Here is a 25,775-nt window from a genome sequence, read left to right on the forward strand (position 1 = left end):
ACAGGTTTAAACTTGATTTATTGAAAATCTCAGTTTTGCATAATTATTCAACATCTGCAAGTCTTAAAACATTTATTTCTGAAGAAAAAGTCCATTAAGAAAAAAACTAATTTATATTCTCCTTTGTAAATTTTATACAGCGGAAAGCAATTTACTCTTCAAAATCCAAGTACAATGTTTCTTAACTGCAAGTTTGAATGCCAAATCCTTCACCTATCATAAACATTGCAGCTGCCAAAGTCAATGAACTTTTCTAGTTATTCCCTCTTTCATTTTCTACAGTGGACCTTGAACAAAGAGCAAATACAGTCAGAGCTCTTAGCTGCAGAACAGTCATTCCTTCCAGATGAACTCTGCTGCCGATTGTTGCGTTTTCCTTCTCCCAGGGATCGCTGTTTGTAACGGGAGGTGCTGAACTGCAGCAGTGATGAGAGCAGCTGCATCCAGCAGCAGGTGCAGCTGGGACACCAAACGGTTTTGTCACTGATGTGTAGCTACAGAGAGGCACAGCAGAGCAGCTGGGGAACCCAGTCCCCTAAGGCGCCCCTGGAAAACTTGGCAGAGCTTCTTGGAGTTGTAAGCTGAAATCTTGACTCTAGTAGCTTGGAGAGCAGAGGTAGATGTCTTAGTCACAGCTTCCCAGAGCTGCTTCAGCATTTTGCAGATGGTTTGGAGCATCACACATGGTGATGCAAGCAAAGGTGGCAGATAACATGGTAGAGTGCTACTGGGAGAGGGACAGGGAAGTGGCACGAAAATATTTGCTACTCTAGCTAAAAGAATTATTTTTTTCCTAGATATTGTTCTTATCACAGAAATAAGCTTTCTACTTCTGGGCAGTTTAGAATAGAAAGCATCATATGAAATTAAGATACACAAAACCTTAAAGGGGTACAGTCCCATTTTGGACACAGTTTTCCAGAAAGATGAAGTAGCTCAACAGCCTTTGGAGCCCTCTATAACATGTTCTGTAATAATTATTATTATTTTGCTTATAAAAACTATTTAGAAATATTATTGCTAGGTCCTCTTCTCTGAAGTTGAAGCTGAAGTGCTGTTTCTATGTTCTGTAGCCCTTGCTAGCATCTGTTTCATTTGAACAACATATTTCTTCAATGTATCTATTAACCCTGTTTTTATTCATAAAACACTAATCACAGAAAGTCTCAAAGTTGCAACTCTGCCATTCATACAGATGACCCCAGAACAGGCACAACATTAATACATACACTGTTTTTACAACACTTTTTACAAAAGTGTTTTTAATAAAGTTTAAAAAAACCTCTTATGATAAAATGCAGTTAACACATTTATACAAGAAATTCCAATGACTTGGCACATTTGTAAAAATTACTAACTTGAAACTACTTTTAAAAAGTTAATTCTCATGCACCAGGGGTTTTGGCAAAAACTCTATACCCTCACTACACTGTTAAAAGCCATTTATTCAGATATTAGAAGTTTTTGATTTGGTATTAGCGTTGTCTTAGTGACAGTGATACTACATATTCAGTTGATCATAAAACTTGAGGCCTGTACTTACTGCTCCTCTGATTTGTGCCTTATTCAGATGAACAGCTGGGTACAGAAACAGGGATTATAAGAAGAATGTACTTACACTGCTGAAAGACTTGTGAGGGTGAGCAAAAAGGGAAACTTTGGGTGAAGAGCTTTGGTTTTATAGGCCTATGTAAATCACCTGACTGTAACATTAGTTATAGTTGTAATAAAGTGGAAAATAAGAGGGATTTTGAGACCACAACCATCAATGTTTGTTCTGGCATACCATGAACATCCCCTGCCTTTATTAAAAGGAAAAAAACATGAGAAATTACTTTTTAAATAATTATCTATGACATGAGGTTACAGTAACTAAGAATTTGCAAGTCATACCTTAAAGTGTGCCTGTATTTGTTTGTATACCACATAGTCACTTGTCTCATGTAACAGCCAAAAAGGAAAACAGGATTTTGCAACTGCAGGACAGAAGGATTTAAGAACAGGAATTGTATCTATTTTCTCCAATTGTTTTTCAAAATTGCCTCAATTTCACATTGATGGTGCTTTTTTTAAAGTGCTGATATTAGTCATCTGTTATAAAAAGAGATCTCTTGTTCTTACTTAGCTAGCCCAGTGTTTCTCCATGATGCCAAAGAACAAAAACTAAGAATTTTAAAAAACATGTGACTTTGAAGAAAAATGACAGTAACTACCAATCTAAGTGTAAACTTAGGCACATGTAAATTCACTCAGTATTTAACAGCAACTAAACCAATGTCTAAGTTACTACTTAAACTTTTATGTGAAAATGAAGATAATGACAGTTGTATTAACATTACTTTGCATATGCACCAAGTGTGCTATGCATAAGATAGGAATTAACAATCATTAACAAATCCTACAAGTACAAAAAATAGTTAGTAGCATTTGGAAAAATGGGAGAGCTTGGGAAGAGGCATTATGTTCATGTTTAAAAAAAAACAACCAACCACCACAAACAACAACAGAAAACCCCCAAACACAAACAAGACCAGCACTCTCACATCCAAAAAGCCCAATGTGAATTAAAAACCTGATTTTTACTGTCTGTTCAAAAGAATATGAAAGGTCTTTGTTGTCTATACTGCAGTTTATTGCTCCCCTCTCCCCCATACCTGTTATATTGTTATGATCATAATATGAACATTGATGAATATTAAGTTCTACTTTTCCTCTTATCTTCAAAGAGACTTTTCAACATGTAAACCTGAACAGCTGATACCACCACCATTACTCCCAAGTTGACCATGGACCAGAAATTCACTCTGTCAAAGTTGCTTTCTTGTATGTTTCGGTCACGAGCCTCAAATGCTCTGAGCAGGGTCTGAATCTGGACACTTTTGCTTAATCTGGCTTTGACACTGTTGATGGATTCCTGGTAAGTAACAAAAGAGTATTTTTAGAAAAAAAAAAACCAAACACCTGAATTAAATGTATAGCTTGCAACACATCCAATATTATTAACATCGTGTTATCACCTGTAATTTAATGTCTTGACAAGTAAAGAGTTAATTTAATTTTAAAATATATACATCATCATAGTTTTCATTAATTTGTCTAGCCTGCTTATTGTGTATTGGCTAAAAAGACAATGTAACATTAGTGTTCCATAGTAATTTTGGTTTTTTTCTCTTTTATAGGTAGGGAGGTAAGAGAGAAATCAAACCTCTTTGGACTAATAAAAAGTAGTGAATCTGCAGAGCTAGTCTCAAAACAAATTATGTAGTAGCAAGCAAATGTAGAGGTTTTTTTTCTGCTGTATAATAAAATTAAAGAGTTTTTTTAATGGAAAGTACCATCAGGGCTGTATCTGTAGCAAAAGAAAACTGCAATAGTTACTTTCCTGTCTGCTTCTGGTGTTTCCACTGTAGTGGCTATAAACTGCTGCTTCAGCCTTGATATAAAAGCAGAATTTGGCAATAAATCTTGAACAGGACAAATGGGAGGTCCTAGAAAGGACATAAAGTGTGACCCTGGAATTAGGGGAAGTACATGAACACTCCAGCCATGACAACAGCAGCTCAAAATTCACACTTTATTCTGCACTTACTAAGTAAACATCTGGTGCTATGATCTGTTGAAGTTTCATCCACCACGTAATAGATACTGACAAAAGCTGATCTCATGCAGTGCTGAATTATGTTCTTGATATAATTATGGATCCTGAAGTAACTTTTAGTGACAAGAGTAACATTTGCAGTAAGAGGAAGCTAATAATTTTTTTAAATCCCCAAAATCACAAGGCTAAATCCAGCAGTAACATTTTTTCTGTTTCATATTTTAAAAAGTATTTCAAAATAGCTGTTCTGGGGAGCCAAATAAATTTATGATGATAAAGTTCATTGTTACACAATAAGGAAAATGAACACCACACAAGAGCTTTAAACGTAAGACATAATTCTCTATTTTTGCCAGAAAATGTGTTCTCATTAAGGAATTAATCTACTAAGTGCTTATGTTAGTCCTCATAGAGCTTGCAGGGAAAGTAATACTTGGCTAAGTAAACAATGGCATAAGATACTAATCTTAACTTTACAAAAATTACCTGCTTTGTAAGATTTTCAAGGCTCTCAAAGATAGGTTCTGCATTTCTTTTTCTTTTGGAAGAGATACCAGTTTGTAAACAAGTATCTATTAAATCCATTTAAGCATTTTCTGTGATTAGTGTGAGTGGGATTTTCTTCACAACTTCACATATAAATTTTGCTTTTTTCTAAGTGTCTTGGCTGCTAACTTTAAAGACCTGATCAGATTTTCAGATTCTGTACTTGATTTTATTATTATTTAAGAGTGTATCATACACCTATAAAATATTTTAAATACTGTTATTTAAAAATCTGCATTGTCTTTATGGCAATACATAATACACTGTGGTTTTCTACATGATGTATTCAGTAGGTGTGTGCAGATGTTGGGGTTTGGTTTTTTTTAAGATACCTACTGTCTGCAGCTATGATCAAACAAACAACAGCTTTACTGCATCCTGCCAAGCGTTAAGAACAGTGGTACTGGAGCACCAAGCAATCCTTTGCTTCTAGAGTAATCTCAATATTTAATGATCATAAAGGGAATAAGAGCTTTGACTCAGCAGTGGTCTGAATCCTACATCAAACAGGCTCAGCATACAATTTAAGCAAACATAACCACTCAATGTCTGCAAAGATGAACCTGTAGTTTATGCAAATCAACTCCCATTCTGTTTATTAGTTTGAAAAGATGTAATAAAATTTGGGGGCAAAAAATCTAATATAGTAATATCTAATTTACTGAAGATAGAAACAGTAATCCACACTTCTGCAAAGAAGTGCTAAGGCTAACACAGTACTTGATCTTTAAACATTGATAAAAATGATGCAGTAATTCCAACGACATCATTGGGACTAAATAATACTATAATGCTCAAAGTATTCATTTCATTGCTGCTAGGGAAGAATGTTCCATTTTAGCAGTAGGAAGAAAGGAAAGTGAACTGGAAACCAAGTGACTGAAGCTAGGCAGTTTCTTCTTGCTGATGCAGGGCCTATTCTGAAAAGATCTTCAAGTTTCTGTGTGTAAACAAGAGATCCATGGTGCTAGACTTCCTGTATGAGTAAAAGCAATATATGGACCTGGAATACATTCCAGGATGATGCAACAGACCAAGGCAGAAGGGCTACATGACGCTGAGTTTTTTTCCAAATGCTCTCACATTAAATAGAATTAAAGACTAAATACTAACCAGAATATCTTCCAGCTTCATGTCTAGGAGATCTGTGCCTGTAACGTACTTTTTCCAATCTTCCTCATCTTGACCATCTTCTCCCATATTGTCGAGGATCAATTCAAAGAAAATCACCTTTTCAGAAATGGTGCTGAATGTGTTGTCAAAGCAGAACATGTAATCCCCATCTTCTGTTTCCACTCTGTGCATATAAGCAGAATGTGATTAACTACACTTTCTGTGCTGTTCTCAAAAGGTCGGTTTTTGTAAGCACACCCTTCCCTTTAAGACTGACAATTGTGTACTTAGAAATAACCAAATCTTATTTTTGTATAAAAATAAGAACTCTAAGACACTTTACAGATTACACAGTCACAGGAAAACAATCCTACTGCCTCCAAAGGCTCAAAATGATGATGATGATAGCAACTTGCTTTCATTTATTGTGGGGGATTTTGAATCACTGCTAATCATTACAAAGAAATACACAATAAGTGGAATTGTTATGCTGTACAGTAAAATTACAGCAAATATTACATATTTTGACAAAAGGACTGGAAAAATTTGGGACTTTTCTAGCTTTTTATTTGTATGACTCTCATGATCTTTTAGATATGGAGACCTTTTTCAACTCCATAATAATTATTTTTATCCACTGAACATGAACAGTGATCATTAAAACAAAAATACCCTTCACTTCATGGTGCAATTCATGTAAAAAGCATTCAGTGTTTATAAAAAGAAAATTGGTATTCTCAAACTGTCCTATTAGAAAGTCCTTTGTAATACCAAGGAATAAAAAGTATTCAACCTTCATTTTAATTATATTTGCTAAAGAAACCAGAAAAGTTCTTTATGTAACACTTCTGAGTCTGAAGATTTGAAACTTACGTATGAACTCCATCTGATTTTCTTTCATCAAAAACTAGAGTTTCACCTTTTGGGGACAGTAGATGAAAATCAACATCTAATCCTGCTCCATCTAGAACCTGTGAAACAAACAAAAATAACCAACCTCTGATCCACTGAATTCCTGTTTGCATTGCTGACAGCAACATTTATAGGGAAGGCAAATGTTTTTAGGTAAGGGAACAGACAAATAAAGAATCTGAAAGATTAATCTGTCTGGATGAGCTGACACCAAATTAACTGGAAACAGATGGAAAAACAGCTGAACCTAAAAGCATTTTAGCAATTTCAGAATCTTAAACTAAATGTAATCTAAGCCTGCCAGGCTGGGCTTATACTGAACCATTCCCTAATTACTTTTAAGAATGCATGGAGTTTTATCAACAGGCAAGGTTGGACAAGCTGTAAAAATACCAACAAGAGATGGCTAAATCTGGCATTTCTATGGCTGCTGTCAATGATTGCTTTGTGTTACCACAGTGTTTACCTTTGGAGAATTACCTGCATCCTATGTTAAATGCTTATGGTTTAGCCACAAATATAATTAAGTACAAAATAAATCTATTTCCAGTAATATACAGAGCTCCTTTTCTATATATTCAAACAGAAAACCAAATAATTACTGTTAACAGTAATGCTAAGAAATTTATGCCTAAGCAGAAATAAAGTACTATGTTATACACACTAGTCCTTTCTAAAATAATGTATTTATTTAGCTTATGATCAAACTAAAATCCTACTCTGTGCAAAATAAACTTCTGTTTGGCTGAGACAGGACTCTAAACAAAGCTTGAACACCTCTCTTTCATTCTTGTTCAGTTCTGCATGTGACAGTATTAGAAATCAGAAAAAACCATGGATTTCAGCTTTCTCTTTTAGTTGGGAAATAGAGGGGAAAATAGATGGAGGGGAAGAGAGACAGGTCCTGGCCCATTTCTAGGCACAGGAATAGGGTGGGAGAATATTCAGTGCAGCTTCCTTCACTGAACATATTTTACTGGGGAAAAAGTCAGTGTTGTAAGGGAGGAAAATGTCTGAGATCAAGATCTATCCCAGACATCTCCGGGAAACTCGACTCTTCTCAAGAAGGACAGCAAAATCTTAACGACAGTCTGTTAGATTGGGCTGTTTCTGTAAAACGTTCACCACTGAGAGGAAAGGTGTTTCACATCAGCACAAAGACAGGCAAGCACGGGCTCTGTGCATCAGCACAAGCTTCCTTACGCTTTAGGGCCACAACACAAGGCTGAACCCTGAACTTTCTGCATTCCGCCCTTCTAAAGGATGGCGACCTGAGCTCCTCTAAAGTAGAAACAAAAAACTCCCCCCAAACCACCAAAACAACGTATCAGAATAATTGAAAAGGCCGGTAAGTTAATTTTTAACTCCATACGGCTGAACTCCTATCAGTGTACAATTCCGAGGCCGGCCAGTCCCGGGCAGTCCCGGGCAGGGCCGCGCTGCCCGCGCCCGGGCCAGGCGGGGGAGCCTCGGGGGAGCCCCGCGTCCCGGCTCGCGCTGCCCTCGGCGCCGCGGGACCGAGCTGCCGGCAGCGGGGCCCGCACGGCGGGACGCGGGACCCCGGCTCCCCTCGGGGAACGCCCCCTCCCGCCCTGCCCGACCTGGTACTCGAGCTCCAGCGAGGCCTCCTTGCGCATGGGCTGGTAGAAGCACTCCTTGCGGCCGGCGGGCAGCGTGAAGGTGAAGTCGCTGTCCAGGGAGGGGCTGAACTCGGCGGCGCGGGGCGGCGGCAGCAGCGCCAGGCACGCCAGCAGCAGCGGCAGCGCCGCCGCTCTCCGCCTGCCCGGGGCCCGGCCCGCTCGGAGCGCAGCGAGTGCCAGCGCCGCCGCTCTCCGCCAGCCCGGGGCCCTTTGGTCTCTCGTTGCGCTGGTCACGGGCACTGAGGCAAGTTTTGCTTGTGCGCCGTTCGCTTCCCGGGCTCCCCGCCAGGCCCGCGGCACCGCCGCTTCTCCGGGATGCGCTCCCTGACACACTTCTGGCAATAATGCGTGGCAGGTTTTTCCAGGTTCCATGTATGGCGAGTCATGGAGCTTCTGTACTTCAGGAATGCATTCTCCTCACACAAGAGACAATTTGTTGCATTTATCTAGTAAATCTAGGAAGGCGGAGCGTGTGAAATGTATTAATTTGGAAATGAGTTTTTTCTTTGTTGTGTTCTTTCTCCTTTACTTTTTTTTTAATTTTTGCAGATAATTTTAGGCCCATTTAACAGTGTTTTACTATTAAATATTACTTTAGCCTTATGCATGTTACCAATGGAATGTAGTATGTGGACTTGCTCTAAAAGTGATGCTGACGAGGACCTGCTCGCAAATGTGCAGTCATTACAGAATCAGCTGAGGAGAACTGAAAGAAACCTACAAAGTGTAGAGAAAGAGCTTTCCAGGTATGAGCGTGTCTGGGAATGAGAACCTCCTGTCTCTTGCAGCCTAACTCAGTAGTATTCTGTGTGCTAGATTACTGTCATTAGCTCCTTTTCTGCTGTTTGTTTGAATAGTCTCTATGAGCAGCCTAATAAAGAAAAAAAGCACTAGTGACTTCTTGCTCTCCCTCCAAACACTAGTACAAGGGAACAACATTACAGCCACTGCTTCGATGAGGTCACAGATGTCCCTCTGGAGGACTTTGTACAGCCCAATTACGATTGTCAAGGCTTTTCCAGCTGTAAGAAGAATTCTGGGAAAACATCTCACCAGGATTTTCAAAGAAAATGCAAAGTAAATATTCCTCTTCATTACTCCTTTGTATTACTTTGGCTTTCTATTCTTTGCTATGTTTTTGAGCATTTTTGGCTGCTGGGCTTGGAGTAGACACGCTGTAGGATCGGGCGGTGATGTCGAGTGAGCACCTTAAACATTGTATCCCTTGAGACATCGCTGCCGGGAGGATGCTGCTCAGCCTTTGGGGCTTGAGGCTTGCAAGGAAGATGGGGACAAAGCTTTCTGCAGGTCCTGCTGGGGTAGGACAAGGGGCAACGATTTTCAGCTGATTTAGATGAGATGTAAGAGGTGTTTCACTCGTGGGGTGGCCCGGAGCTGTGGTAGATCCCCTTCCCAGGAAACATCCAAGGTCAGGCTGGTCGGGGCTCTGAGCCAGCTGATCTGTTCAGGCTGTCCTTGCTCATTGTGAGGTGGTGGGAGAAAGTGACATTTAAAGTTCCCTTTCAACCCACACTGGTTTTGATACTATGATGTGTTTTTATGTAAGTGTATACATATATATATATATAAACAAAGATATTTGTATGTCTAGTCTTACTCTGTATCCACAACTTTGAATAAAACTGTGGAAGAAAATGAACAACTTCAGGAGCAGCTGGGTGCCCTTCATGAGCAAAATGCATCTCTGACTTCTCAGAATCACTACCTGAAGAGCAGAGTGGAAACAATGAACTTTGAATTGATGCAGTCAAAAACAAAAGTATGTATCTACCCCAAGACACCCAGTGACCATGATTTTTGAGTTTAGAATTCCAAGCAGAATGTGCTGGGTTTTGTCTTATTTTAATCTGTGTAAATTTAATATTTAGTATATATTTCATAATCAATATTAATCTTGGACAGAATAGTTTGGAATCTATTTCTCCATGGGAAAAATAACTATATTAATTATGAATTCCATCTACTTATGTTCCAAAGTTTAGTCTAAAGACAGTAAGCCACAGAATGGAAAACACTATGAAAGAAAATAGTTCAGTAATGCTTTCAGTACTGTCCATTCATGTGTCTGAGAGATTAGTGGGAATAATAATGGCACAGTAGTCAGTTGTCTAGGAAATTAAAATAGTTGGTCTCTCAAGTTCAATTAATATTGCTATTTTGAAAAAAGTGAAGATGAGTTAGAAGGGAATATTGTATCTAATAAATCATTACTGATTTAGTTTATACTTGTTTGTACAGGTTTATGTCAGGACAACTATGTTGTTTTATTTGGTTTATATAGAATATTAATAATACATGGCTATGCTTAGTGGGTTTTGTTTGAGAAGTGTTATCTCCAGAACAGTACAAATACATAGATACACAAAATGTTTGCCTAGCACTGAAAGAAGAATTTGGATATAAACTTCTGGGAAAAAGCAAGAGACAAGACGAAACTGTAAAGAAATCATTTTGCTAGACACAATATCACACTGGAACTGGAAGGAATGTTAAATGAGCAGAAATTTGGAGTTAAGGTGGTGTAGATGTACAAACATAATTTACAGTAGGGTTAAGAGCACTGTCATTCAGTAAGCAGAGGGTTCTTCTGTTTCTCACCTGTATATATGCAAATGTTAATGAAACCCCAAATATGTTTGTATTTCAGATTTCATATCTTGAGGCTGCTTTAGCTACACATTTAATCAGCATTCCGAAGTTGAAAGAACAGATTGTAAATTTGGAAGCAGAAGTTTCAGCTCAAGATAAAATTCTGAAGTAATGTGTACTTCTAAATCAATATTTTATTGTTGTCTTCCTGCTATCCAGTCTTTTTTAGGGATGACCTAATTTCTGATACTGTGTGGGTCATGTAATCTGGGGTCTGAAACTTTCATTTCAGAGCCATTTATAGGAGGAAGGACATGGTTTAGTTTGTGCTGAATGAACTTCAAGAAACTGAGAAAAAAATAATAAAGACTGGTGAAAGAAACCAGTTTGTAATGTGTGTTGAATAGGAATGTGCCCTTAGACCTGGCTAGGGTGATTGTTTGCTACATGACCACATATATTCTCTTGTAACAAGCATACATATTTCTGAACACGACCGTGTTCTTTGTAACATAAAGGATTCTTTCTTCATGAATACATTAATCAAGGCAAATGGCCAAATAAAACTGATGTAAATGCTGTTCAGAGGTGTCAGGAAGACATGCCTGGTTGTCAACTTGCCTTACACCCTCCTGTTACGGAATATTCAGTTAACATCTCAGTAGTCTGTCTTCACAAAAAAAAAAGTAAAAATCGTTATGTTAAATGTATATTTTAGTGTTCTTTTCCAGTCCCACCTCTTGGCAGAGAAAATATGATTTCTGTGATCAGAGCTCATGACACAAGGCCAGCTCTCTGTGGCCTTGGCAGTTGTGACCCCTGTGCCTATTGATAAGTCTTAGATAGCACTCCAGACTGCAGACATATTCCTGGGGAGTCTGCAGACTATGGGTGCTCCTAACCCAGCTTTGAGAGTTACAGCATGTTTGTCTAGCACTTCTGGAACATTGTATGCACTAAAGAACAACAGAAAGATATTTTCTTTACAAAAAGTTCTTATTTTCTTATTATGCTTTGTTTATTTGCTAGAGATGCAGAAGATAGACTAGATCAAAATCAGAAAACAGCAATGGAAAGAGAATACATGTTGGAAAGATATCAAAAGGGCTATAAAATTCTGAAAATTGAGTTAATTGAACAAAGCAAGCAAGGAAAGAGGTAATTAACTAATTTTAATAAATTTAGTAATTCCATATTATTATAGACTAATAGCCCATAAGTGTTTATTTCCATTGGCAGTGGTTTACTTTGTAGAATCAAATTACTTTTCTGTTTTAAGGAAGTTATTTTTTAAAAAAGGGGAAATTCTGTGGTATTTAAATGGCATGTTTAAATGGCATGTTCTGATTATTTAAATGGCATGTTTAAAATCTTTGAGGTCAGCTGATAGCACACATTAGTGCCCAGTTTACCAGCTGGTTTTTTTCCTTCAGAGTGGATGTACTGCAGTGGAGAGCTTCAGTGTCCAGAATGAATTGCTCCTGAATTATTTTTGTATTTGTCTTGCAAGCACCTGCAGTGTATACTCAGCAGCTGGTATTCAGCAGTATTCCTTGGTGTGAGGAAAATGATAAAAGAACAGCTTAATCAAGAGAACATTTTATGTTATGCTTAATCTTACTTGTCCATGTGATACTGTTGGAAAGGGTGCTGTAATTCCATCTCAGTCCCCATTTCCCTTTCCTATTGCCTCCTTTAGCCTAGTGGCTCTGTCACTACTGGAGGGTTAGGGAATTTGACTGTTGGAAGTTGCTATGAACACTCCATCACCTCCAAAATGCAATTTTAAAGAAGTGAGTGGAATAAATAAAGATCCCTACCTTCCCTATTAATTTAACTGCATTACCTGGGGCAAAAAATTACCTGAATTAATGGTTTGGGAAAGCATTTCTTGAACCTTTTAAGTGCAAACTTTTTGTTTGACTTGTGCCTCTACCCATCAAATTACCTCTAACTGTCTTATGGGAAGAAAACATGAAATACTGTGAGGCTTGCGCTGCTGGTTGAAAAAATGTTTTGCTTTATGATTGCTGCTCCTTCAGAGCATGTGGGGTTGGAACTAGCTGTACTTAGTTACTAGCTGTAAATGTAAATATTTTTGCACTTCAGAAAAGCTGAGCTTCTTCCAGGTGTTGAGTATGATGTTATGGTTAGTATCAACAATTATTATGGTTTACTTTTAATCATTAATTGCAACAACTTACAGGCAACCTGAAGTGCTTTAGACTATTGCTATTTTGTTGTTCTGAAATGCTTTCATCCCCTCCTCTGGACACTTTTGCCATCTCCAAATGGGCACTGGTCCTCAGACTGCGAGACACCGATCTGAGGGCTGGCTGCATTAGATGAGGCACTGCCCCAGCCCCTTAGTGGAAGAGGGAAATGTCAGTGAGCAGCAGGAATTGTTGTGTGCCCCTGTTGGCTGTCCTGGACAGACTGCACACCTGAGCTCTGCTGAGGTGACTCTGCCAACTTCTTCCCTAGTGAGCAATGGCAGGGGAGGGGGCAGTGCTGTGGAGTGAGAGGGAAGCAGTGGGCTTGTTTCTTGGAGCAGAGTCTTGTCTGATATCTGAGGCTTGGAAAGCTGGAAGAAGAAAGGAAGTACCCAGAGCAGTTACTGCACTAGTTGTTTTTAGTAACTGGAGAAGATAGTTACGTTAATGGCTGGAGTTTGGGTTTTAAAACTGGTTTGCATCTTTTGCTTGACAGAGCACAACAGCAAAGAAATGAAGCTTTGTTGAATGTGGAGGAGCTGACAAGGGCTTTTACCAAGTATAAAGCAGAAATCACTGAAAAATTAGAAAAGGTGAGAGTTTTTGTATTTGCCATGGTGTGAAGATGTTTTTGCCAGTAGGCCAGGCAGCTAATAGCAGCAGGTTCATTAGTCAGTCAATTGTTTCCACTTAGTGGCAAAGTCCTAAAAGAGGTGGGACAGGGTAAGCAAGTGTTTGTAGTGATAAATTCAGTTATATAATTTTACACTGTCTTTGCACAGTCTGGATCTTTGGAGTATCCTAATACTGCTGCTGTTTCTTATGTCTTCTGCTTGCCAGCTGGGAAGTTCACATTTTAAAAATACAAAATCCTTTAAAAGCTCTTTTTCCTCCATATGTATAAGCTGTTCAATGAAACATGTGCTGAAGAAGAGCTAAGATGAAAATGAAGTCATCTCCCAAAGTTCCAACAATCAGAATTGTTAATTGTTCCTGCCTTGTGGAAGGAGAAAAATAAGTTAGCTCTTACAGAGATTTTGTTCTGTTAGACTTCTTTCCTTGTGGAGCAAGGCACCAACCACAAATATACTCTAAAATATTAAGTTAATTTTTTCCTAAATTACAGAAAAAGAAAATTTCTTTGCCTCTCTCCTTCTCTTCACAATAGTGAGCAATAGTATTATCTGCTGACTTACCAGAAAGAGCATAATATTATTTTTGAAATAGCCTCTTGACACGGAAGCTTGGTTTATTGCTGTACAGTAATGAAAAAAATTGCTTTTTAAGGCTAAAGCTGAAGAAGTAGTCTTGGGAGAACGTTTAATTAATTGTGAAAAAGAAAAAGAGAAGTTGAATGATGAGTGTATCAGCTACAGGAAGGATCTAGACATCCTAGAGGAGCAACTGAGGTAACACAAAGGCTTTTAAAAATTCTCTGCACAGTGTTTTTACAAGAACTTGCACGTTGCAGCTGTCACTGTGAATGTTCTGCTCAATCCATGTAGTTCAATACATTCCTCCTCACTTTCTGTAACTAATTTTTAAACCCTTTAATCCCACGTGCTGCCCCCCATGGCCAGGAAGAAGCCCCCCAAGCCTTCTGGGGCACTGTTCCCGGGCTGGCTGGCTGCTGCAGAGGGCAGGGGCTGCTCTGCTTTGCTGTCCCCTGTGCTCTGCCCCAGCTGCTCCTGGGAGCAGTGCCCTGCACTGCCACCCCTGGTCCTGCCTGCTGCACAGCCCCTTGGCAGTCCCTAGCTGCCATGAGGAATGCTCTTGGCATCTGGTGGGGAGTGTTTCATTTCAAGCTGAAGCTCCCTTTTTTCCAGAAGTTCTTTGGTAATTCCCTCATTGCTTTAATGAGGGAAGACAACCATCAGCTGATTGTCTTCAGAATTGTTAGTTTTGGACAAACACCTGCAAAGATATTTTGGGGTTATTCAATTTACATGCATTGTCCACACTCACATTCCTGTCTTAATTGTTGTTCTTCAGGCCATTTTGGCAAGAGTGGGCAGTGTATGAACACCTTTATACTAGCTACAGTAAGTCTCTGCCTCTAGTAATGAAAATACCTTTTAAATGTCTTTTTAGACAATTAAAGGAAGAGAATCACAACACAAAAGAAGAAATTAAAGCTCTAGAGGCAAAGAACACTGAAATGACATCAATGCTGAGTCAGTCTGATCAGGAGATCATCAAGCTTAAGAGTGAACTTTCTGAAAAAGAAGTAGTACTTAAAGAGAAAAATGCTCTAATAAGTGAAAATGAAGAGCTGAGAGCACTTACTGCAGAGCAACAGAACCACTTGAAATTATGTCATCAAGAAATAGAGGATTCAAGGCAAGAGCTCAGCATACTAGAAACCATTATTTCTCAATTGTCTTTAAGCACATCTGAAGAGGTAGAGAAATTGATATACTCTTAACAGTGTATTATGTTTTGAATAGTTTTAAGGATTGAGTTATCCAAACTTTTAATATCATGGTATATGTATCTTAAAGTTTATATGCCAGTATAACACATGAACTAAGGATGCTGTGAAGCAATAAAAGGTTGATTTTTTAATTGATTTTTGTTTTCTCTTAACTTTTAGTTTAAATGGCACAATTTCAAACACCAGCTCTTAAGTTCCTCAGCAAAAGAAGCTACCTCTGAATCTTGTGGTGAATCAAGTAAACCTTTGATTGCAGACCTAAGGTATAAGTTTCTGGTTACTGAACTCTGGCAATATTAGGCAGATAATAAGATGCTATTCGAATTAGCATGCAGAAAGAATGTTTAATAGCTGTCTCCTTCTTTATAATAGCATTAAACTGGCAATGAAAGAAGCAGAAATTCAAAAGCCTGGTGCAAACTTTACTATCTGTACTGGAGCTGAGCATCTTTCTAAGAGTAATGAAGGACAAGGAAACAGCAGGTTATGTGACCTGGAAACAGAGCCTGTCAAATTGATCAGAAATCCAGGAGGTAAGCTTGCTGAAATAGCTGTGCAGTTCTGTCTAATTAATCCACAGAACAGAAATGTTCTGCAAGGGTTCAAGTTGGTTTTACAGCATGTATGTTTTGTTTGAACAGGGAACATTTTGCCACCTTGGAAACCGTCATGTTCTCCAAACACAATATATTTCTTTCTTTGGCTGCTTTGTTCAGCAATAGCTGAGCTAGGAGGTGTGTTGAAATGGAACCATGTATTTTTTTCTTTAGTCAGATTATGCTAAAATCTCTATTTTTGTTGACTCTCTTCTCTGTATCCTGCTGTTAGTGTATTCAGATTGCTTCTGTTATTACTGTTAGGACTGCTCTATGAAATTACATCAGGGCACCTATATGATGATGCTGTCTTTATTTTCTTTGTTTCTTGGGGTTTTGTTGGGATTTTGTTTGTTTTCATGAGTCACTGCATTGTGTTACATTATGTGTTTGCATGCTCTTTTATAAATTAATCTTAAATTTATTTTTTCTACTTTGAGAGAGGAGAAAATGTCAACAGTTGGAACTTATAAGCAAACAATTTGAAAAGGTGAGGCAAAAATTCCAGAAAGAGATAGAAGAGCTACGCACTAAACTGATAAAAGCAGATGATGAGAACTCTGCCTTGAGGACCAGCATGGCTCAAAGAACCAGTCAGTTTCAAACCATACAGGAAGACCTATTGAAGAAGGCTACAAAAACCAGTAGCTTAGAGAAAGAAGTAAGTTTTAAATAGCACTGAAAGGAATATGCCACTTTTTCTTCAGTTCAGTAATCAAAGATAGTGAAGACAAAGTGCATACAAATATTTGAATAAAACTGAAACAGTTGTCTACATGCTGTTTTGTGCTATATTTCATTTCAGATAAGAAAGAAGTCTTCTCAGCTTTCTGCACTTGAGAAACAGTTGGAAGAAAAGACTATTGCTTATTCCACTGCTGCAGAAAGAAATGTTGAGTTGGAACTGGAACTAATGGTAAAATGTTCTCAGTGAGAAACCACATTTATTTAAAAAGACATAAAAGTTTAACTTGACAGTAGTATTCCCTGTATTCAAAATATGTGGACTTTCAGATCTGCTAAATAATCTGTGCAGATTTTAGGAACACAAGTTTTAAAAACAGAATCTTGTTTGAAATAAAACATCCTTTTTTCCCTGCCCTTGAATGTGGCAAGTTATTAATGAACATGTTATGTTTTCCTTGTGGTCACATGAAGATCTGGCCCTGTTGAATTGCCATTTGTTTCAGTGACATACGTGTACCTTTGTAAATTAAAGAGTCTTCAAAATGGTATTTTAAAGATTCCATCTATCCATATGAACATAAAATTTCTTTTTGTCAGGAGTTACTTGTGCCATAATCCATCTTGGCAGACACCTTGTCTCTGTAGTGGCTGCATTTACTGACATTCTATACCTGTGGTATAAGTGTGACATCCTTTGAGATGACACATGCTCTGTGTAACTTCAGAATTTGGTTGTTGTTCCTTTATGAAATCTAGAAACCAGATGATCAAATAAAACACTGTTTATTATCACAGCTAAATGTTTTTATTAAGTCCTTTTATTGTTGCCACTTCCCAGGGAAAAAACAGATGCATTCATGAGCTGGAAACAACTATCAGTGAAGAACATGAGAAAATAACTTCTGCTTTTGAAAATGAAAAGTTGCTTCACCTTCAGCAGCACAAAGAAATGGAGAAACAGATTGACCTAGTAAGACCTTAATGGTGTGGTAGTATGTATGAGTGTTATACTGGGTAACTTTTTCCTATATTGGTTTGTCTTGTAATTTTGAGACACCTCCCTTAAAACGTTATGTTAAATAGCTCTCTCTTCTCCCTACATTCCCTGATTTTAGTACATCTTCCATCTAACTAGCTATACAACTTTCCCTCTGAAATATTTATATCCTGCTCAACTGTAGAGAAATAAGGACTTAGGAAGAGTTTGTTTTTTGCTCCAAACACACAGAAAAAAAAAAGTATAGCTTTAGTGCCTACTGGGTTTAAAGCATAACAGCTTCTAAAAATGTTCTCATTGCCTGAACCTCTGCCAAACTGAGCCTTATGAGCATCTGCATTCAGGGGGTTTTCAGTCTCTAAAGAAATGTTTCTCCATGTGATTAGAAATATAACTGTGGTTATTTCTAGCTGTTTAAGAAGCTTCTCATATTTTAGTAAAGCATGTATGCATGTCTTATTGTGTTGACTGGTGACAGACAATTACACTTTGTCTGCCCTCATTTTCCTCTGGAACTAAGATATTAAGTGCTTGGGATTTCTTACTAATTTTAAGACTGGGCAATACTGCTGAAGGAAGTAATGTATTTAATTTTAATTATAAAAAATATGGGTGAATAAATATTAATAACATATTTCGATGAATACACTTTTATTAAAATAAATTGCTATTTACTTACGGACAGCTTCGGACACAGCTGGAGAAGAAACATCAACAAGTCATTGAACAAGATAAAATAATATCTATTTTACAACAAGACGTTATACATAAACAGCATCACATTGAATCATTGGATGGGCTGCTAATACGAAACAGAGAGGTAAGGTTGGCTCTTGACTTTCTTTAAATGCAAATCAAGCAAGTGACCAAAAATAATGGAAAGCATATCCATAAATACATGGAAAAATTGGGGAAAATGAATGATGTTTATGTTTTTGCTTCTTAATTCTTGTTTGAGTAATTGACTGACTCTCATGTAGTCACCAATTACTACTACTACTACTAGTATATATTGTACAAATTTTAATGACCTTTCAGTATTTTCTGTCTTAGCATTTTCTTTATGCCTCTGGATTGCCCCTTGGGCTTCTCTCTCTAATGAAAGCAAAGAGATCTGGATAAAGAATGATTGCATCAATCCTGCACTAGGTGGAAAACCAATGATGTTCTAGTATGATAATGTTTTATTCCTTTAAATAAAGCCGCTGCTGCAGAATATGAAGAGACATCTTTCAGCAACCAAATTCACTTCAGAGTATCATGCACACAAATACATTATACAAGCAATTGTGTTTTAGATACACTGATCTGCATTTTTTCCTGATTATGAGTTTTTATTAAATTATGTATAACTTTGTACCATTAATGTTATGTAATATATATATTTGTTTCTCTTGAATAAAAATGTCTGTAAAAACAGGAAATGGAAAATCAAAATGTCAAGAAAGAGCAAGGATTGAAGATGCTGGAAAGTCAGTTAACAGAAGAAAAAATCAAAGTTAGTAAACTCTCTGTCATGTTCAAGTAATAGTTTTAAAGTTTGCAGTAACAGTGTATTTCTTTTTATCTTTTATAGAAAAACTGTTTTATATAAATTTCTTTTAAGTAAATATTCCAGAAGTTATTTGTTTGAAGTATTTATTTTTTATCTCTTATTTAATTTTTTTTCTTTTTTCAATTAGAAGAAGTCTGATGAAACCTACAGTAAGAGATTATGCAATGCATAATTGCTTAATGCAATTACTCTAGTTACAAATAGGGCAAACTTGTGCTTATTGTACTCCTAAAGTCCAGCATTGTCTCACAGAGCTAATGTTATATATGCTTTTGGTCTACATATGGCATGTATTTTAGACATGTGTGATACTGTTAGTCGTGTTTTTAGCCATCTCTAGCTCTTCCTAGTGTTTGCCTGATGTACATTTTCCATGCAGCACTTGTAACAGGATTTTCATAAACCAATGCCATGCACAGATTTTCCCCAGTCAAGTATTAAATCCTCAGGAAACCAGTGGGAGAAGATACTGGGGACTTTGCTTTTCTGAGCTTGTGTAGGACCAATTTGCTATCCAAGTGGCTTTGCAGTAATTGGGATGGTTTCCAGAGCCTTAAAATTAAGACACATAGTAATTTCTCTTCAAAAAGCTCTTGAATCAGCTGGGGACAGAGATACGAAGTCCAGTATAGTTTAGAAAACTGGCAAAATTGAAAGAATTAGACATTCTGCAGCTCAACTCAGCACAATTCTCATTGATGAGAAATCCTAGTATTGAAACCAAATGTTTAAGAAAAGTTTAATTATTATGCCTTAAGATCTCAGGGTTTGTTTGTTATTTTATCAGTTCAAGGTTATAAGGTATTTGTAAGAGACTACTCAAAACCAAATGAGCATTAAAAGTGTAAAATAGATTGACAGTGTTGACACTGCTCAAAGCTCTTCCTTTCCCATTTGGTGAAACTCAGGCACTGTCCCTCAGTGCAGAAGGGGAAATCATGCTGCTTGGTAACTTTTTGAAAAGAATTATAGTAAGATCTGAGTGGTTTTTTTTAAAACATGTGTGCCAATTATGATGGTAACTCCAAATTTATTTATGCAGTTCTATATGTAATGAAACATGATGGATTAATGATTTGGTATTGACCCAATGTTTGCTTTTAAATTCTAGCTACTGACAAATGCTGGCATATCTTCTCATAACTGATAGTCTCATCTGATATAAACACAGTCTAAAGTATTATCATTTTGAATTTCACAAACAATTTCAATTTTTGAAGACTGTTTCAGTTTTAAAGTTTACTATCATCTTCCTGACTTTTAATACTCATATGGTAAAAATGTAGCTTTTGTGGTATTTTGTACAAAGGTGTCTTTTAATACAATTTTTAGACCAGTTAATAGAAACCATGCCATGCAATTTCAAATAATCTATTGCATTCACCTAGGTACTACAGCTTGAGTCAGCACTAAATGTATGTAAGGAAGAAGTTGCACTGTATTTGAGTCAGTCACAAGAAAATAAGGAGATGTTTGAAAATCAGCTGAAAGAAAGGTCTGAAGAGGTAACAGGTTGTTTATAAACTCTTCTGTATTGCAGAGAACCCTTGTTATGACTTATTTAATCTAAAAGCTTGTGCAATGATAGCCAAAATTTGCAGCAGGACCTGTGGATGGGAAGTAAGCTGGGAAAAAATGATACATTTTGTGAGGGTAAAGGGGAAAATCATAACTCAAAAACATGGGGTCAGTTAAGGGAAAAGAAGTACTAAGATAAATTGTTGAAAAAGGCAACAAAATCAGAATAATGTGAAACAAAACATTATCATGGAAAAAATTGAGAGAGCAATTGTAATATATTGTAATATAAATTTGTAAGGGCACAAAATTGATCTGTTTTTCAACTGTCCTAATGGGAAAGAAGTCCTGTTTACTTCTAGACCCTGAGTTTTATCATACTTTCCACTACTACTTGAAAGCAAGAAGGAGTTAACTTTAAATATGAGAAGGAATTTTTATTTGTGGGTGAACTAATTATATAGCAGGCTGATCATGTCAGTGCTGGCCTACCTGCTGAGAGAGGCTTTAGTCAAGTGCAGGTTGCTGGACCCTGTACAGGATTAGCTTGGGGGAAGCTGTGTGGTCTGTGTCACACATAAACCTGTGATATTTGCTGCTGCTTCCTAAGCCCTAAACACTGCTGTTGTTATGCTGCATCCTGTGTGAAACATCAAGTGTAGCACATGAGGCTTTATTTTATTCAAGAACACACCCTTTTTTTTTCTTTTTTTTTTCCCTGTTCCCCAGAACAGTTCCCTCTGGCATTCACCACTGAGAAACCAGATTAGTCAACATAAAACAAGTTAGGCACTCAAAATTACTTTTTTATTGGAATGACTATTGTCATACAGGCAAAAAGAAATAAAGGGGAGGATTGGGAACAAAATCTCAAAGGGAAAAGGACTTTCTGTGAAATAACGAAGACAGGAAGAAAGAAAAGTAGTTCTATCTAAAAATCTGCTATGTATGGTTATTTTAAAATATTGACAAGTTCTATTTAGAAAGCAAGAATCAAAACCTGGGAGTGCCTGAGAAAATAATACTTTCCTTGCTGCATAGAGCATAATACAGTGATGAATTATGAGATCTGTTATGTACTGTTGAAACTGTAATGCAACTAAATTCAGACCCAAAAGTTTTATTGCATCACAAGTGTGATTCTGTGTTCTTTAAGAGTGAATAGCTGAAGAAACTGCAAAGAAAAATATTTTATTGTAATGGAAAATAAATGTCTTTCCAGCTTCATTATTTGCAGAAAGAAATCAAAATTAAAGGTCAGGCTATTCAGGACATGAGTGAACAAAATATTCTCCTGCAACAAACTTTGCATCATCAGCAACAAATGTTACAGCAAGAAACTATTAGAAATGGGGAGTTGGAAGATAATCAAATTAAACTTGAAAAACAGGTACAGTATGGTGAGAAGTGTCTACATGTATAGAGAAAATTTAATGCCTTATATATGTTTTCACAATACCTATAAAATCTGAATATTTCTTTGATAACTGAGTTGATAATTATTATTTGATATATCTAAAATAAAGAGTTTAGTGGCTTGTTTTATCTTAATCCAGCTTCTGAGCTATCAAAAATTCTAGTTAGAGTGACTAGGTACTTGGAAAATCAAACCCTAGACTGCAGTTAAGTAGAGGTGCATTTAAATTCAGAAAGTTGTATCTTGTTACGTTTTCTAGAAACTATTTGACTTCCAAATGTGCAGAGCTTTAGTTTTAAATTACATACAGACTATAAAGAAATCTATTGTGTAAAAGCTCTCCCTGTGTGAGTTGCTAGACAAGAATGTGTATTTCTTTGGTATGCAATTTGAAACCACTCTTTAAATGCCATTTTCAATAGGTATCCAGTTTGGAAAAAGAGCTTCAGAAGCAGAAAGCATGTGCAGAAGATGAGTTGAGAAAGGTGGAGGAGAAACTGCACCTAGCTGCTCAGGAAGCAGATTTAAACAGACAGAAGGTGGCTGAACTGAATTGTACAATCAGGTAGGTCCAGGATAAATGAGGGGTGCATTCTGCACGTGGGCATATGGATCAGAACACTTGCTGTCTGAAATGGTGCTCAGCTGTGGGCTGACACCTCAGTCTCTGTAAGCACAGACTGGAAACCAGAAGGGAAGCTTCTGACTAGCAGAGGCATGACTTTCTGGAACAGCTTTCCAATGGAATTAATGCATGTCCTGGCAACCTACTTAGCCTTAAGATAGCACTTCATAAAGCAGTTCAAATCATAACCAGCTTGCTTGTAATTGTAGATAGTACATTCTACAGGAGCTTGCTAGTCTTAAAGAATATAGTTTTGATTACAAGAAAAGCCTACTTAACATGACTTTTATTTCTATACTATTCACAAACACTTGTCTTAGAGCATGTTGCTCTTGTTACTCCTTGCTTCATTTTGTTCTGTTGCCTCTCTTAGACAGATTAAATTGGAGATGGATCAGTGCAAGAATGAACTTACTGGCATGGAAAAAGAAGTAGTGCAATTAAAACAAGATGGTGCAAACAAAGCACTGCAGATAAATCAGTTGAATATCACTCTGGAAGAAGCAAGATCAGAGCTCAATAGAAAGGCAAATGAGGGTAATTTGGCTATTGTGTTTCTCAGGCTTCCTTTGTTAAACTATTCCTCTGTATGTATGAGACATTTTTTCCTCTCCCCCTTTCAAAATCAAGTATATGAGGGTCAAAAACTGATAATCTTTTTAAACCCAAACAAAACCGAACCCAAATGAACAACACCCCCACAGTCCAAAAAAATCACAAATATTTTTTCACATACTTTTGCGAATTCTCACTTTTGTGGTATCACCCCAGGTGAAATACTAAGTAGTTTCCCTGTAAATTGATAATGCAGATTCTTAATGTAATAACCAAAAGAGACACTGAGCTTTAATAAAGGCATATGCTATTCAAAAAATGTAGCTCTTTGAAACAAACAGAAAACCCCACAAGTTTATGGAAATAACATTCCAGTCCATCATCTTCCATCTAGTTTAATTGGACCATTGTTTTCAGCCAGAGAAATAGCAGCAATTCTGGTTGCACTATTCCTAGCACTGAATGGTCAGTTACTATACTGTGTCTGTACTGTCTCCTTGGCCAGATGTTTTTAGGTATATCCTTATGTTTCAGGTCAATTGTTGATTATGAACTGAATAAAAATAGCAATTACTTAGGTAATTTTTTTGTATTGTAGTAGTCACTGTTTTTCTAGATTGTCCTAAAATAGTCCTAAAAAATAGTGATACTGAAAATTTATTATGACCACAAATGCTAGTAGGTAGTGGTGTTGCATGAAGACCCTGATGTACTGAAGATTAAACATTCTCTTTTGTGATGTGTATGTAAAATAGTGAATGATTTTGAAGATAAGCTGCTTCAAAGTGAGACTTGCCTCAAGAAAGCCTTACAGAAAATAGCAGAACTGGAATCTGCATTACAGAGTGCCTGTGGAGAATTAAAGATCACTTCAACACAGCTTCAGGAGTTGCAAGATGCATTGCAGAATGCACAGTCCTCTCTGGAGGAGAAGAACATTGCTATCATGGATCTGACAACTGAGCTCAGGTGAGCTGGTATCTTTTCTGTCATGAAAACTTAGTTATGTTGGCTTTTCCTTAAGAATAGCAAGTAGTTTGGATGGAGTTTTTTAATCTCTTAGCAGCTCTCTCTATAATTTTTAGGTGCTTTGAGGCCATCAGATAACTTGATAATTGAGATCCTCGGCTCATTTTTAATTTCTAAAAGTGGTGCTGAACTCTTTTTGGGGAATTCTGTTTTAAAATCTGTTTAAATTATTTTTAGAATCTTAAAGCTGTGAAGTAATCATAAGAATAGTCAAATTGTCCAGTTTCTTTTCTGACCACAAATTAATGATACTTTCTTTTTTAAAGAATCCTGATATAGCAAATTAAATAACTTAATAATGACGTTACTAAGAGTTCCCCACCTGGAATATAATTAACAGAATTATTCTAATTGGGTTTGTTTCCTTGCAGTCAATTCACCTTTAGGGTAATGTGCTGTAAGTAAGTAATAGATCTCATGATTTTCAAGCTGGATATTTGAAGCTAAGCAACAGAAAGTGCATTAAGCAATTAAATGTATTGAGAATTTCAGGTATTGCAAGGATGAAATTGAAGACAAAAAGCAGGAACTCCTTGACATGGACCAAGCACTGAAAGAAAGGAATTGGGAACTAAAACAAAGAGTAGCTCAGGTGAGATAATTTCTAAGCATGATACTGACAATTATTCCTGTTATATAGCAGATAACTTATGAAAAGTTAGGTTAGGCCTGCTAGGTTTGGTTGCTTGATGTATTGTCTCAAACTGTACTGGTTCCTACAGCCACAGTGCCAACCTCAAACAGCTCTGTGCTGTTGAAGCCTTATGTACCAGGGAAATCAGAAGCCTTATGCCATAACCTGTCCCAAGATTCTTCATTAGTGATAAAGTTATGGGGCAACTGTTCTCATCTTGATGTTTGCTAAGAGGAAGGAAAGATCTGTGCTGAAGGGTGCTTGGAGATGGCAGATTCCTGTCCTTGTTTGCACTGGAGCTTGATTGATTCACATTAAAGCAGCCTCTAAATATGAAATGGTATCTTTGTTGTGAAAAAATTTCTGTAGCTCACTTGAAATATTTTCAGACTTTAGGTCTGGCTTCAGGATTTGATACCCATCATGGGAAAATTCTTTGTCCACCAGCCTTTGTCTTTAAGCATATTTGAGGTTCAGAGAGAAGGAGTGGGGATTTGAGTAAGTCTGTTCCAAGAACTGACACTGTAAGGAGGCCAGATCTTGCAATGTATTTTTGCCACAGTACCCTGTGAACTGCCCCAGGAAGTCATCAAAGCATTTGATGAACTGAATTTTTTTGCTTTGGCAAAATTTGGCACTTCCTAACAAGGTGAATTAGTACAATAAACCACTCATATTTCTGTGAAAAGGATAACTAGGTTTGTATTATGTGTATATGAGGACCTAACATTTTTCCCAATTTTCCCCTTTTTTTTTATGTTTAGCCACTATTTAAATGAAATAGCTAGGGTGTAGCTTTATATTGACTACTCAAGATAATACTCTTGAGGCTACAAAGGATTAATTTCATTCACTTTGCTCTCATAGTTTGTAATATGGCTTCATAAAATCTGCATATTAGTTCAAAATAAAATATTTCCTTTTCTTTTTTTTTACCTCTAGATTACACAACTGGATATGACAGTTCGTGAGCATAAGGGAGAAATGGAGCAACAAATAATTCAATTACAGTGTAATTTAGAGAAATCAGAGCTGGAAATTAAGGAATGCAATAAACAGGTATTTCTTCTTAATCAAAAAGACAGTTTCTCTAACA

General features: G+C 37.1%; 2 protein-coding genes across 2 annotated transcripts in view; one reads left to right on the forward strand and one right to left on the reverse strand.

Annotated features, from left to right (window-relative positions):
- On the reverse strand, positions 1-8,281 carry TMED5 (transmembrane p24 trafficking protein 5). The gene is made up of 4 exons (XM_039727086.1): positions 7,771-8,281; positions 6,131-6,228; positions 5,258-5,441; positions 1-2,914 (listed from the first exon to the last, which is right to left on the reverse strand). The coding sequence occupies exons 1-4, from the start codon at positions 8,179-8,181 to the stop codon at positions 2,696-2,698; spliced, it is 912 nt and encodes a 303-aa protein (XP_039583020.1). The 5' UTR covers positions 8,182-8,281; the 3' UTR covers positions 1-2,695.
- CCDC18 (coiled-coil domain containing 18) overlaps positions 7,925-25,775 on the forward strand; it is a 22,530-nt gene continuing 4,679 nt past the window's right edge. Inside the window, exons 1-23 of the mRNA XM_039727083.1 lie at positions 7,925-8,053; positions 8,408-8,555; positions 8,733-8,886; positions 9,422-9,589; positions 10,478-10,587; positions 11,449-11,577; positions 13,129-13,225; positions 13,920-14,041; positions 14,724-15,033; positions 15,226-15,329; positions 15,439-15,599; positions 16,103-16,323; positions 16,468-16,578; positions 17,188-17,319; positions 18,032-18,166; positions 18,767-18,844; positions 20,290-20,406; positions 21,642-21,809; positions 22,259-22,401; positions 22,835-22,998; positions 23,772-23,985; positions 24,538-24,637; positions 25,622-25,738. Of these exons, the coding sequence (XP_039583017.1) occupies positions 8,416-8,555; positions 8,733-8,886; positions 9,422-9,589; positions 10,478-10,587; positions 11,449-11,577; positions 13,129-13,225; positions 13,920-14,041; positions 14,724-15,033; positions 15,226-15,329; positions 15,439-15,599; positions 16,103-16,323; positions 16,468-16,578; positions 17,188-17,319; positions 18,032-18,166; positions 18,767-18,844; positions 20,290-20,406; positions 21,642-21,809; positions 22,259-22,401; positions 22,835-22,998; positions 23,772-23,985; positions 24,538-24,637; positions 25,622-25,738 (3,195 nt within the window). The 5' untranslated portion in view covers positions 7,925-8,053; positions 8,408-8,415. The remainder of the gene's footprint in view (positions 8,054-8,407; positions 8,556-8,732; positions 8,887-9,421; positions 9,590-10,477; positions 10,588-11,448; positions 11,578-13,128; positions 13,226-13,919; positions 14,042-14,723; positions 15,034-15,225; positions 15,330-15,438; positions 15,600-16,102; positions 16,324-16,467; positions 16,579-17,187; positions 17,320-18,031; positions 18,167-18,766; positions 18,845-20,289; positions 20,407-21,641; positions 21,810-22,258; positions 22,402-22,834; positions 22,999-23,771; positions 23,986-24,537; positions 24,638-25,621; positions 25,739-25,775) is intronic.

Source organism: Passer montanus, unplaced genomic scaffold (genome assembly GCF_014805655.1).
Source record: "Passer montanus isolate IOZ18808 unplaced genomic scaffold, ASM1480565v1 scaffold60, whole genome shotgun sequence".
Lineage (NCBI taxonomy): Eukaryota > Metazoa > Chordata > Aves > Passeriformes > Passeridae > Passer > Passer montanus.